The sequence below is a fragment of the Suncus etruscus genome, chromosome 10 (genome assembly GCF_024139225.1).
Source record: "Suncus etruscus isolate mSunEtr1 chromosome 10, mSunEtr1.pri.cur, whole genome shotgun sequence".
Taxonomy (NCBI): Eukaryota; Metazoa; Chordata; class Mammalia; order Eulipotyphla; family Soricidae; genus Suncus; species Suncus etruscus.
In genome coordinates, this window is record NC_064857.1 from 28,794,635 (window position 1) to 28,808,313 (window position 13,679).

The window sequence follows — 13,679 nt, forward strand, 5'->3', positions numbered from 1 at the left end:
ATCAAATGAAGCTCATATATATTTTTCCAATATTTTCTTCTGAGAGCTTTATATTCATTCATCCATTTTGAACTACTTTATTTTTCAGAGAATTTTTGGTGGTTGTTGGGGTAGATTTCCCAAAAAGTGATCAGGGGCTCCTGGGACCACTCCTGGCAATTGTCGACCAACTGGGTAGGACAATTTAGTACTGAAACCCAGTGATGTGGTACTCAGTCCCAGCAATATTGGGTGCCACCAAGTTCTTTCCTGGTAGTGCTGGAACAGGGGACATATGGTGCTGGGGGATCAAGCATGGACCTTTACATGCAAGGCATGTACCCCTGAACCATCTACTGCCCCCCCCCCCAAAATTTTGTTGTTCCCAAGTCACTGGCAGTGCTCAGGAGCTATTCCCAGCGTGAGGGTTGCTCAAGGGGCCAGGTAGTGCTGGGACTGGATCCTGGACTGAGCCCACCGAACTCCCTCTCCACTCATCTAAAAGAATTTTTAAATTTTAAGTGCTTATATTTGATCCTGAGAGAATATACAGTAGGTATATTATTTGGTAGAATAACTAGGTTATATTTCTTTTTAATTTCTTAAAAGGAAAATAGATGGTAATAAGTGATCCATATTAATGTTTATTGCTGCTCTCAGACGGACAGCAGAGCTAGATCATATAGGAAATACATAGCAGCTTTAGTCTGTATTGGGAGAGCAGAATAGTAAATGGCTTTTCACTCTGTGAGTTAAGACTAAAATAAGGGGCCGGGAAGGTGGCGCTAGAGGTAAGGTGTCTGCCTTACAAGCGCTAGCCAAGGAACGGACCGCGGTTCGATCCCCCGGCGTCCCATATGGTCCCCCCAAGCCAGGGGCGATTTCTGAGCACATAGCCAGGAGTAACCCCTGAGCGTCAAACGGGTGTGGCCCAAAAACCAAAAAAAAAAAAAAAAAAAAAAAGACTAAAATAAACTTAACTGAAGGACTTAAGGGGCTGTAGAGGTGGTACAGGGGTTCAGGCATTTACTTTGCATCTTATTTACCCTGGTTCAAATTTGCAGCACCACATAGGGTCCCAAACTCTGCCAGGAATCACTCTTGAGCACAGAGGCAGCAATAGTCTTGCTAATGTAGCCCAGCTACATGCATCCCCCAACCCCACACCCACATAAAAAGCTCTTACGATACTACATCTTTCCTAACCTTACATATGCTTAACTGGGATAGTGAATAGAAAATTCTTCTGTGAATATGCCTTTATATGCTGATCACTTTCAGAGGTGTCTAATGGAGAACTTCTGCTAGAGTTTTAGAATGTTACTGTCTGTGTTAGAGCTCACCGAGCTGTGTGGTGAGCACACTTGTGACTTTCATAGTAGCGCACTTACCATAACCTTTTCACTTCTTTGCTTTTTAAACCTGTCTAATGAGATGAGATAATTTTAGCCACAACTACCAACCTGGATCCATATAAAACAATAACCCTTTATTGCCATAGTCAACAGAATTCTTTGTTATTCCTTATTTGTAGTATATAGCTACAGTTCTTGTTTTCTTTTTTATATTTTTTTGTTTTTTGTTTTTTTAGGTATAGCTATTATTATTTTAAAAGTTCAAACTTGAGTTTATAATGAATATTTGTTCTCACTTTTAATTAATTAACAATGTAATTAATTAAATTTATTAATTTACTAATAATAAGTCATGAGTCTTCTTTAGAAAATTTTAGTCAAGAGCCCAAAATATTGTTTAGGGATGAAGGCACACGGGTGACCTGGGTTTGATACTGAACATCACTTATGGTCTCCTGAGCCTACCGGGAGTGATCCTGAGCTCAGAGCCAAGATAAGCCCTGAGCACCACCTAGTGTCACACAACACGCCTTTCCCCGCATTTGTTCATTTGAATTTTCATGAATCTTATATATATCTTTTATATGAATCTTCATATAAGAGTTGTAAGTTATTGGAATATTTATTTTAATTTAAGAATTTTCTTTTGGGGGCCGGAGAGATAATAAAATGGTCGGGCATTTGCCTGGCACACAGCTGACCAGGGGCTGCGTTCGATCCCCAGCATTCCATATGGTTTCCGAGCCTACCAGGGTCAATTTCTAAGTGCAGAACCAGGAGTAACTCCTGAGTACTGCAGGGTGTGGAACAAAAACAAAAACAAAAGCATTTTCTTTTGGAAGATTACTTCCAAGTAGTAGTACCCAGAGGCCGTAGGACAATACTGGCAATCCTCTACCAGGATGGCTGATTGGTTCAGTTCTCAGGCCACCAGGGCATCCCCAGCAGTGGTCAAAGTTCAGGAGGTACTTTTTAAGCATTTTCAAATATTGAAAGGGTTAACCTTCTGCTTAACAGTGCTATGTGCATAAGGAGTACATTTCAGTGTGATGTGTACATTAATTTTGTACATTGTATTGTTCCTTAGCATTGTAATGTCATAGAAATCATAAAGAATTCAAAGTAATGTTTGTTTGCATGTGCATTGGGGTGGGTTTCCTCACAGAATTTCCCGAACAAAAATTGTTTGCCGCCCTGTTGATTAAATGTGTTGTGCAGCTGGAACTCATCCAGACTATCGACAACATTGTGTTCTTCCCAGCCACAAGTAAGAAGGAAGATGCAGAAAACTTAGCTGCAGCACAGGTAAGGTGCTCTGAAGACAGAGGCGCTTTGTCAGCGTGAGTGAAAGTTAGTGTTTTAGAACTTGGGTTATGCTACAAATTTTATTTGGGGTGCTTGCTGTTATCACAGAGAGAATTTAAAACCACAGACAGACTGAATGTGGTGAATGTGAAGACCCAGTACTAATGCCCTGTGGACCTCCATTGTCCAGATATTAGTGATGTAGCTTTTGGGTAAAGCCAAGTGATAAGAATCTTTGAGAATGGAGAAACTGAAGAGAAAATGGTGTCCTGGACATCAGATAAATGCTCAAAAGAATCAATGAGGAGTGGAGAGGAGTGATAGCACATTGCAAAGTACATTGATAGTACATTGTATGTGGCTCCAGGAGGTTCCCTCGCACACATTTAGTCTCCCATGCTCAGCCAGGAATAAAGATGATGGAATTTTCCTAACAAAATATGTACCTCCTACCTTCTGTTAAAATAGGACAGATTTAGAGGCCATAGCGATAACGCAGTGGTAAGGCTTTGGCCTTGCACGCTGCTGACCAAGGTAGGGCCCGGGTTTTATCCCTGGCATCCCATATGGTTCCCCAAGCATGCCAAGAGTGATTTCTGAGCACAGAGCCAGGAGTAATCCCTGAGCACTGCCTGATGTGGCCCATAAACAAACAAAAATAGGACAGATTTAGTTCTATTGCTTGTACTTGATTGGGGAGCATTACATTCTAAATGTACAAAAAATTGTGATTTTTATGTGTTGTGGTGGTTTATTTTTCCAAAGAGAGATTCTGTGGATTTTGATGTTCGAGTTGATACTCAAGACCAAGGAATGTACCGCTTTCTAACTTCACAACAACTTTTTAAGCTGCTGGATTGCTTATTAGAATCACATAGATTTGCAAAAGCATTTAATTCCAATAATGAACAGAGAACTGCTCTGTGGAAAGCAGGTAAGATGAGTGGTCTCCTAGGTTAATATTCACTACTAGTAGATACAGCATTTTCATTTGTCAGAATTCATTGTTGGTTTTTTTCCTTCCCAACATGGTATTTCTCTGTGATTTTTACTTTAATAAATTATAAGGCCAAGTTTTTAAAAACCTGGTTTTTAGTCATCTACAAGCCACACAGTTGCTTGGTTGTCACCTTTACCCTTTATGAGAAGGTGTATATGGGCACTAACCACAAAATCTTCTTGCTTTCATTTTGGGGCCATACCTGGTAGGGCTCAGGGGATGATATGAAGTGCCAGGAATCAAACCTGGGTCGGCTGTGTGCAAAACAAGTGGCCTACACTCTGTACTATCTCTCCAGCCCCTTAAGACTTGTTTCTCTGGGAATGTCTATACCTCTGAATGGAAATGATATATAGAACTGGAGAGGTATGTCTATGTTAGCACAACATAGAAAATGTAAATCAAAAACAAGCTTTATAACAATTGAATTGACGTTATTGATTGGGGTGGGGGTGGTGACGACCCTTGCTCAGTATCTGTTGTATCCAAAACAATATTGGAAGAGAGGGGACAGAATAAAACGAGAGTGAAGGAACTGACATTTGTGAACTTGACACGGTCAGATAGAATGTTGAGTACCCTGTTTTTTCATTCCAAAAGTGAAAGGGAAGATATCTATGTATAGAAGTCACCTGGAGGGACCCTAGGGACAAGTGGTATTGCTCAGAGAAGCTTTGCTTAGAAAGCAGATGTGACTGCTGCATGCAAAATGTGCCCTTTTGCTGGCTGATTGTCCTCTATGTAATGTAATTAATCCTGAAAACTTTCCCTTTTTGTAGGCTTCAAAGGCAAATCCAAACCCAATCTTCTGAAGCAGGAGACCAGCAGCTTGGCATGTGGGCTGCGCATTCTTTTCCGGATGTACATGGATGAAAGCCGGGTTAGTGCCTGGGAAGAGGTCCAGCAGAGGCTTCTAAAGTAAGACTCTTGGCTGAGTGCCTGCCTTGACCTGTGTAGTACCAGGGAGTTTGCATTTGTGATAGATGCTATGTCCCAGCTTCCCTTAAAGGAGAAGCAGCACCATGCAGATACATGGGGCATTAGGAAGATATTGCAGATTGAGTTTTACAGAAATGTGCTCTTGTATAATAGCTCATATAATGATCAGTAATGCCCACTATTACTGATAAAGTTGAGAGAGGTTTTGTTTCACTCCTGGTAGAATTTAGGGTGCCATATGGGATGTTGGGGATTAAACCCAGATCTGCTGTGTACAGTAATCACCTCACCATCTCTGCAGCCCAGGAGACAGTTTTGTCTCCTAAAATTTATTATTCTTTAAACTTTCCTGAATAGTCTACCCCACCCTCATCCCCAATCTATTCCTTCGGATTTTGAGTCACTGCCAGCAGTAAGTTCAGGGTTTACTCCTTGCTGTGTCATTGGGGATCACTCCTAGTAAACTCGGAGACAATGGGAGTATTAGGGATTGAACCTGGGTGGGCTCTGTGCAAGGCACTCATTCTTCTAGTGCTCTGGCCCCATGGATTTGACCCTATTTTACAATTATTTTTAAAAGTGAAAACCTGTATTTAACGTTTGGCATTTTTGCTATTGCTCTCTTTTTTGCCATCTTCATGGTAGATAAAATGTCTGTTTTTAAAAATAGAATGCACACGAGAAAAAAACACCATTCAGAAAGAATACTTACATTTTCACGGTATTTTTGTGTCTTAAGAGAGTGGATACTACCTGTTCACTTAAATACAGTTTACAACTTTGAGATTTCCCTATTTTATTGAGGAGATTATTAAGATCCAGGAAACTCCAAAGCTACACAGTTGAAGAGAAGAGCCATTTAAATCTCAGCCCAGGTTTCTTGATGTCAAACTTGGGCAGGTCCTCTTCTTCTGCCTCCAAATTCAATAAAATTTATAAAAGAGGACAATGTGAGTTCTCTGCTGGTTGCAAGCGGCGCCTTGTTAATAATAGCTTTTCTTCCCTAATTTGAAAACAAAGATGTGTATGTGAACATTCTAGTTAATTATAAACAGATGAAATCTAGCAAGTTGCTAATAGTTAATATTCACCCGCTTCCAAAGCTCTTCTTCCTCAGTGACTGGACTATCCTGCCTCAACATGTAAAAGCAAACCTTTCTCTTACAGTGTCTGCAGTGAGGCACTAAGTTACTTCCTTACTCTGACATCTGAAAGCCATCGGGAAGCTTGGACCAATTTACTGCTTTTATTTCTAACGAAGGTTCTAAAGATAAGTGACAACAGGGTAAGTATGAAAACTCATGCAAAACCTAGAATTTCTAGCAGGACACATGATGAATGGGGGAAGGCAAGATCAAATATTTATCAGTGGCAAATGGAGATGAAAGAAGAAAATATTTTAAATGGTGAAAGCTTATTATTTAGCTGCTGTGGTATTCCTCTTGTCAGGATGTTTCATCCAAATGGATGTTCACTCCAGGCAGTACTGCTTCCTTTTGCAGGACCATGGTGGCTGGACCTGGGTCCTTTGTTCTCAAGCTTATCCCTCTTGATCAGCTCTGTTCTCTTCAGTGGTTCTGTAAGGCATTCCGATCAAGAGGAATTAGAATTTCAGGGTCACCTTTTGCAAGCAAGTGGGATCTCAGATGTACTTACCCTCTCATTTCTGACCTTGGATTCACCCCTCCAGGGTCATTTTAATATCTTGTTCAGGCCTCAGCTTACAAGTAGTCAATTCAGTTGGTTGGCCATTCCTCTAGCACAGTGCTTCTCAATTATTTTCTGTCATGCCCCCCCCCTAGGAAGAAGAAAACATTTTGCGCACCCCCTCTGCAACTGTACATAGTATCTTTATTAAAACTTTAGCCTGGGGCCGGTGAGGTGGCGCTAGAGGTAAGGTGTCTGCCTTGCAAGCGCTAGCCAAGGAAAGGACCACAGTTCGATCCCCCGGCATCCCATATGGTCCCCCCAAGCCAGGGGCAATTTCTGAGCGCGTAACCAGGAATAACCCCTGAGCATCAAACTGGTGTGGCCCGAAAAACCAAAAAAAACAAAAACCTTTAGCCTGCAAAACAAAAATATATAAAATCATTTGTGCTGATTTTTTTTAATCAGAGGTGATGTCTGGATGAATGGCTACAATGAACATGTTTTCCATGCATAGCTTTTCGAAGCGGGGTTTGAAGCAGGACACAGCAACTCTCAGCTCCAGAGACATAAAACACAGGGCTTAGGTTGTTATGACAGTGTTTGCCAAGGTCCCACCATACGGAGCCTCGAGCCCCCCCTGCGCCCCACTATTTGAGAAGCACTGCTCTAGCATATTTATTATCTCCATCTAATCAAGAACTCATAATGAATACAACAGAAAATTCTTTAAGAATTTTATATGAATAGAAGTAACGATTAAATATGTTTGGCTATAAATATACATTTAGGTTGTTGTTTTTTTTTAAGGCATTTCACTTTTTACTTTTTTCTTTTTTTTTTTTTTAAGGCATTTCACTTTTTACTTTTTTCTTTTTTCTTTTTTTTTTTTTTGCCACACCTGGCAGGGCTACTCCTGGCTCACTCATAAATCACTCCTGGCAGGTTCGGGGGACTATATGGATACCAGGAATCAAACCCAGTCTGTCCCAGGATGGCCACTTGCAAGGCAAATGTCCTACCATTGTGCTATGGGTCTGGCCCTGACATTTCACTCTTAAAAGATGCCAGGTGTGGAAAGCAGGAAGGGAGAGAAAATGGGAAATTGACCATTATTCAGAGATAAAGGAACTAGTGCAAAGATACAAAGAATACCATTTAAACTAAGGTACAGTTCAAATATACAATCAAAAGTACAGTCTCCATCTGCCTGGAGACTAATTTATAAGGCATGGTAAGGAGTTGGGTGTTTTCCCTAAAAGTTACTACTTAACAAATAAAAAGGTCATTAGCCCACAGCTTTAAAAAACCCAACTGTATTTTTTCCTCTTTGGATATTTTCATTTGTTATGTTTTTCAAAATAAGTGAATACTGTTTGTATTGAGATGGGACCACCTGTGTGTGATTCTTAACTTTTCAGATCCTTAATGTAAATATAATCATGGCTTTATGTACGCTCTATAGTGGCTGAACTTTGAAGGTAGTTGAGGTCATATAGTTTAATAGTGTAGGCACTAACAGAGATATCCCTTTCCTCTCTACCTGACAGTTCAAAGCTCATGCATCATTCTACTACCCTCTCTTATGTGAAATCATGCAATTTGACTTGATTCCTGAACTGCGTGCTGTTCTTAGAAGATTTTTTCTGCGAATTGGAGTAGTTTTTCAGATATCACAACTACCCGAACAGGACCTTGGAGTAAACAAGCAATGATGAGAACTTAATATACTTCTGTTGGCGTTTACATCCCTCTGCTTTTCTCAAGGACTCTGAAGCGAGGTTTCCTACCTGAAAAATTGTTTCTCTGAATTGCAATCTCTGAGGGTGTCTGGTAGTTATTTAGAACTTGAACTCAGACTTGCAGTGCTCCAGTTATATAATCTGTTTGCCATGTTGGGCTCATGTTGAGCAAAAAGCCTGTATCACATCCAGTGTCAACCTAGACTCACTCACATGTCCTTCCTATCTCGGCTGCTGTGGGCGCCCCAGGTATTTTTGGCAGGTGTGGCAGAGAAATGTACCCAAAGAACTATAGATGTAGGATTTGAACTTCTGCAAGTACAACAACTCAGGAGAGCTGTATTTTGAAGGATAAAATGTTTTTCATTGGGGTTGGGGGAAGAAGAAATTATTGTTCATGGTAAAAGATATTTAGCAACTATGGTATTCTTATTCTGAAGATTTTGCACACTCAGGCAACCTGAGATACTAGTAATCATCCTTCTATGAAAAATGTACAGAGAATGCAGGTCTGGAACATAAAAATCTTAAACATTATATAGTTCTTCCTGCAGTTTTATTTCTTTATTTTCTTATTCATTTGCTAAATACCTATAATATTTTGTCATGCACTAAACATTTGGGTTAAGCCCTTTTTTTTTTTTTTAATTTTGTGGGCTTTGGGAGGGGGTGGATGTGGCAATTTTGTGGGTTTAACATGCCCGAAGCTGTTGTGGCTGACACGTCATGATCAACAACAAAACAATAGGTAGAAAATATCCCTCTGGCATTACTACCTGTACTATACTTCTCTTAGGGCTTCTAAAGTCGAGCCATTAAATAGAATGATCCTTCATGGACCTTTCGAAACTTGAATCACTGCAAATGAATCTAGGTTGCTGTCAATTTCTTTTCTTTCTTTTGGGCTTGGGGCTTGATGTAGATTTTACTCTATGTACAGAATTTAATGTTGAATATATTAAAATAACAATTCTGGCATGGTTTGAGATGGTTAGATTACTGGAAATGTATTCATACTGTGAATTGTGCTCCGATGGTTTAAAAAGACAAGATTGTCAAGCATTCCATATTAACAGTGGATGTAGAAAATTTTTTCAGATGGATAAAATGTATATGGTACAGATGTAAAGTTTTTTATGTAAAAAATTCTGTACAACTTTCTGTACAATATTGATTCTCATCTGGCATATTCTAATCAGGTTATAGGTCAATAAAGTTTTTGGATTATTTCATCAGTGCAATCAAAACCTGTATGATCCAGAGCCCCATGGTTTGGGGTTTGTTATTTTGTTTTTCAGTAAAAGTCAAACTATAGAGATTTTTTCTGCAAGAACCCCAAACTCATTCTTTTATTGTGATCATTTCTCTTCAGCTTCTGATACTTAAGACTTCCATGATTTTTACTTATTGGATATTAATATCTTAGGCTACCTGAATGCTGTTTTTAGTTTGCAGTGGAACGTATGTGTCCTAGGAACTGGTTCAAATTGTGTCCTACAGCAGTATTTAAAAGGAAAACGGAATACATCAGAGAAATTTTTCACAGTTGTGTTAAAAGACTGAAAGTGTTGAGTTTTACCTGTCTTAGCGACATTTTAAAGGCACTATATGTATATATATATGTATATATTGTATATTAATTATATTAATTTATATACATATATTGCCCCAAGAGACAGTGCTTAAAGTTGGGAACCACTATGAACTTTCAGTCTGAGGAGGCTGAACCAGGACTTGGGTTATTTTATGGTACGTTATTGGTAGAGGAGACAGGTTTTTTTTTGATAAAGGTAAAACTCTGTACAATAAACACAAATTGAGTATAAAATGTAGATGCAGCTGGAACTTCTAAAACATAAGACATTGAGAGCCAGTGGTAGAGGTTAAAGCATTTTATTTGAATCTTGCACCTTAAACAGACTAAAGTCAGATCAGAGATTGGTACAAGTGAGGCACTTTCCTTGCATGTGGCTGATCCTAGTTCCATCCCTGGCACTGCAATATCTGTCTCCCAAGCACTACCAACACTCACTCATATGAGTACAGAGCCAAGAGTAGCTCCTGAGCATCTGAGTTATATAGAAAACACTCTACTTCCAATCCCACCCCCAATAAAATTGTCAAAATTTCTTGAGGTAAATGTTTTTGACTGCCATTCTCTCAGTGGAAACATGTAAGAAGCTACAGTACCTGGGGGATGAATTCAGTTTTCATGGATGATGCTAGAATGCTGGTTTTCCCCAGAATTTTCATTGGCTATTATATAATGACTGAATAGAAAAGCAACCCATTCATTCATTGTGGGTCCTATTATAGAAAAATCAAAGACCCCACCCTGGGCATTCCTGCTGTTTCAACTTTGTCCAAAAACATCAGTTAAGACAATAAGTCCACATAGTTAATAAAAATAATTTATTTCTATCAAGAAATTATTATGTCATATAAATTAGTAAATATCAGACAATGCCTTTGGCACAAAAAATAGAGGTGGAAAGATGTATCATATGGTGTATGGCTCTTGGGAATAAATCAATTATGATTTCCATTACACTGAATCAATAGCCATAAATAACACATCACATTCTCATTACATCAAGTTGGAATAGTCACAGCTATGATCTATAGTTTTACTAAATGAATCGCTTTGAACAGAGAGCAATAGCAATTACACATATAACAGGGTATTCTGGTTTTACAGTACAATTAAGACACTTGTTTCGTTCACCTTATTTTACTGACAAGCAGAATTTAAAGTAATGCACATATGGTAGCTGATTCCAAGAATTTATTACAAATTTATGACAAAATTGTGCAAAAATAACTCTATACATCTACATTATATAAATAATCATGGCCTTCTATTTATGTACATCATATACATCATAATGAGGGGAAAAAGACCCCCAAGAAACCTCCACGTAGAGGCCAAAGGTAGCAATTTATTAATAAAGATTCGGATTTAACATTCCTTTCCCTCCTAAAAGGCACTAACTACTAGTCCAGTAGATTCGTTTTAGCCATGAGCAGTAGATAGGCCCTGCCAGTTGTAAGTCCCTGGTTTTGCGGGAACCTGAGGCTGTTCCTGGTTCAGTTGTTCAGCCATAAATCTTTTCAATGTTTCTGAAGTACCAGGGCGGAGCCAGGGCTCAGTTGCTACAGAGGCTGATCCATCATCACCCGTTTGCTTCATGATGTCCTCAGGGTCAACCAGTGAACTCTCGTCATCTAAAGGAAGCAAGATAGACATGACTTGGTGACTCAGGTGAGAAGGTGGTGATGCAAGCAGATCTTCTAACTCAATTCGACCCTACATTTCTCCACATTATGTTTTGATACTTGAGTATTTGATCCAAATGGCTTATTTTATTTAGATCCAAATGGCTTAATTCAGGAAGAGGACAAGTAAGGTGATTGTAGTATTAGTACTCCTAGACAGTCAAAGGTAACAAAAGAAATCATAACCAGACAAGTTGGCTGTACTTTCAATCTCATTTTATGTCACCTCAAGAAACGGAGTACTACATGAAATCTTTTTTAACTTAGCAAGGTTTGAGAAATGCAACTTACATAAAACTGCTATACAGAAATTAAACTTCATGTATGGAAGCTCTGGGTGAAAGGCCAAAATACCTAATCTAACAGCTCTGTTTATTTCTTTTTGTTTTTGGGTCACACCCGGCAATACTCAGGTTCTTCCTGACTCTACACTCAGAAATCACTCCTGGCTGGCTCGGGGGACCATATGGGATTCAGGGACTCAAACCACCATCCTTCTAAGGCAAATGCCCTACCGCTGTGCTATCTCTCCAGCCCCAGCTCTGTTTATTTCTTGAGGAAGAAGTGGCTTTATGGCTTGCTTCGTTGTTTAAATTTAGAAGGATTCTTCTAAAGTCGAATCACATTTGACTTCTATATCATTATTTTACTTATTATGAAATACAGTTCCTATTCTGTTATCAATTTTGTCTGTTTTTGTGTTGTTTTTTAATTATATTCCTGATCTGTGATAAATTATACCAGCAAAGGTTATATGCAGTCAGTTTAATGAGAATCCACACCGTATCTAAAAGCTCCTGTTTGAAAGAACAATGTTGAAAAAAAGAAAAATAATTTAGAAGGCAGAAAACCTTCTGAAAGAACAGACCCTTAAAAATGTTATACTTTTAATTTAAATATAGGAACTAAGCAATAGTTCCACTTGCCGGTTCTATCCCCAGCATCCCATATGGTCCCCCAAGAGTGATCCCTGAGTGCAGAGTCAGCAGTAAGTCCTGAGCATTTCTGGTTTTGGTCCAGAAACAAAAATCCTTAAGTATATCTGTACAAAATATTCAACTTATTAGTTCTAAAATAAACTTAAAAACAGGTAATTTTCAGGGTCAGAAAAATAGTACAGGGGCTAAGATGACTTGCTTGTTGTTGGCCCTAAGTAGAACCACACAATCCAGAGCATCACCTGAAATGAGCACAGAGCCAGGAGTGGCTCAAAATCCAGAAGTCAAACACTCAGGAACCCAATAGGCAGTTTTCAGTACATATTTTTAAGTATCTTTTAGTAAAATGCTTTGGTACTCTTTCACATTTCTCTAGGTATGATCAATTTAACTTGTTTGTTAAGTAGCTGGTATGGAATTTTTCATTAGAACTTGTCTGCTAAAGATTGGATACAGTTTTAAAGTTACACAGTATTAAAAAGGATCTAAAATTACCTTAATTACTATTAGAAAGTTGACTGTAATAGAGTTTAACATGTTGGTGCTTGTATATACTATTGGTAACTCACAGTAGAATTTTAATTTAATACAAACTGCAGCACCAGTAAACCATCTTAATATACTCGAGTAACTGTCCAAATGGGCTACTCAAATGAGAGCCAGTAACTATGAAATTGTCCCATTACCTCTAAAAGAACAGTGGTATATAGAGAAATTATTATATAGAACAGGCAAGGCACTGCCTTGCATGCTGCCGACCACATTCCTTCCTTGTCACCACCACAGAGGTCTCCTGAGTCCACCAGCAAAGAGGACGCATAGAGGGGCAGAGGAGCTCATTCTCCTTATCATTCTCCCTATCAGCACTCTAAGCGAAGCACTGAGAAAGCAAAAACACAGTAAGAAAGCTGAGCTTGATTTTGGCTTGAGGCTCTTTTGCTTTGGCCCAAGTAAAATGGCATTTTTGTTTTTACAGTTATGTGTTAGCTAAAGGATTTCTGACATCGTACTGTCTATGCAAGTAATACGTAAAAAGTGGGCCTGATTACAATTCTCTCTAAAATGGGCACTAGCCGGAGCAATAGAACAGAATTGGTAGGGTAGAGTGTTTGCCTTACATGTGGCCAACCAGGTTTGGTCCCAGGATCCTGTGTGGACCAATGAACTTGCCAGGAGTAATTTCTGAGTGCAGATCAAGAGTAACCTCTGAGCACTGCCAGGTGTGGCAAAAGTAAAATTAAAATGGGCACTGTGGGATCAGATCAATAGTACAGTAGGTAGGGTGCTTGCCTTGTATGTGGCCAATGTGGTTCACTCCCTAGCATCCCCTATGGTCCTCCAAACCCACCAGGAGTAACTCCTAAGCACCACTGGGTATGGCCCAAAATAACAACAAAAATGGGTGCACTCTGGTACAAAGCCTGATGCAAAATTAGTCCAGACTCCTATGTTTTGGGCTGGATAGCTCCTACTTTGGGCACAGCTGTGTTCTAAACCC

At 39.3% G+C, this 13,679-nt stretch overlaps 2 protein-coding genes across 3 annotated transcripts in view; one reads left to right on the forward strand and one right to left on the reverse strand.

Moving 5' to 3' along the window:
• The window catches only part of ARFGEF1 (ADP ribosylation factor guanine nucleotide exchange factor 1), a 126,863-nt gene extending 117,649 nt beyond the window's left edge, over positions 1-9,214 (forward strand). Inside the window, exons 35-39 of the mRNA XM_049781796.1 lie at positions 2,500-2,639; positions 3,405-3,573; positions 4,419-4,557; positions 5,746-5,863; positions 7,776-9,214. Of these exons, the coding sequence (XP_049637753.1) occupies positions 2,500-2,639; positions 3,405-3,573; positions 4,419-4,557; positions 5,746-5,863; positions 7,776-7,940 (731 nt within the window). The 3' untranslated portion in view covers positions 7,941-9,214. The remainder of the gene's footprint in view (positions 1-2,499; positions 2,640-3,404; positions 3,574-4,418; positions 4,558-5,745; positions 5,864-7,775) is intronic.
• Positions 9,215-10,365: 1,151 nt separating this feature from the next.
• Positions 10,366-13,679, reverse strand: part of CSPP1 (centrosome and spindle pole associated protein 1) — an 88,091-nt gene continuing 84,777 nt past the window's right edge. For both annotated transcript variants that reach the window (XM_049781856.1, XM_049781855.1), the window contains one exon: positions 10,366-11,192. In XM_049781856.1, coding sequence (XP_049637813.1) covers positions 10,981-11,192 — 212 coding nt within the window. In that variant the 3' untranslated portion in view covers positions 10,366-10,980. The remainder of the gene's footprint in view (positions 11,193-13,679) is intronic.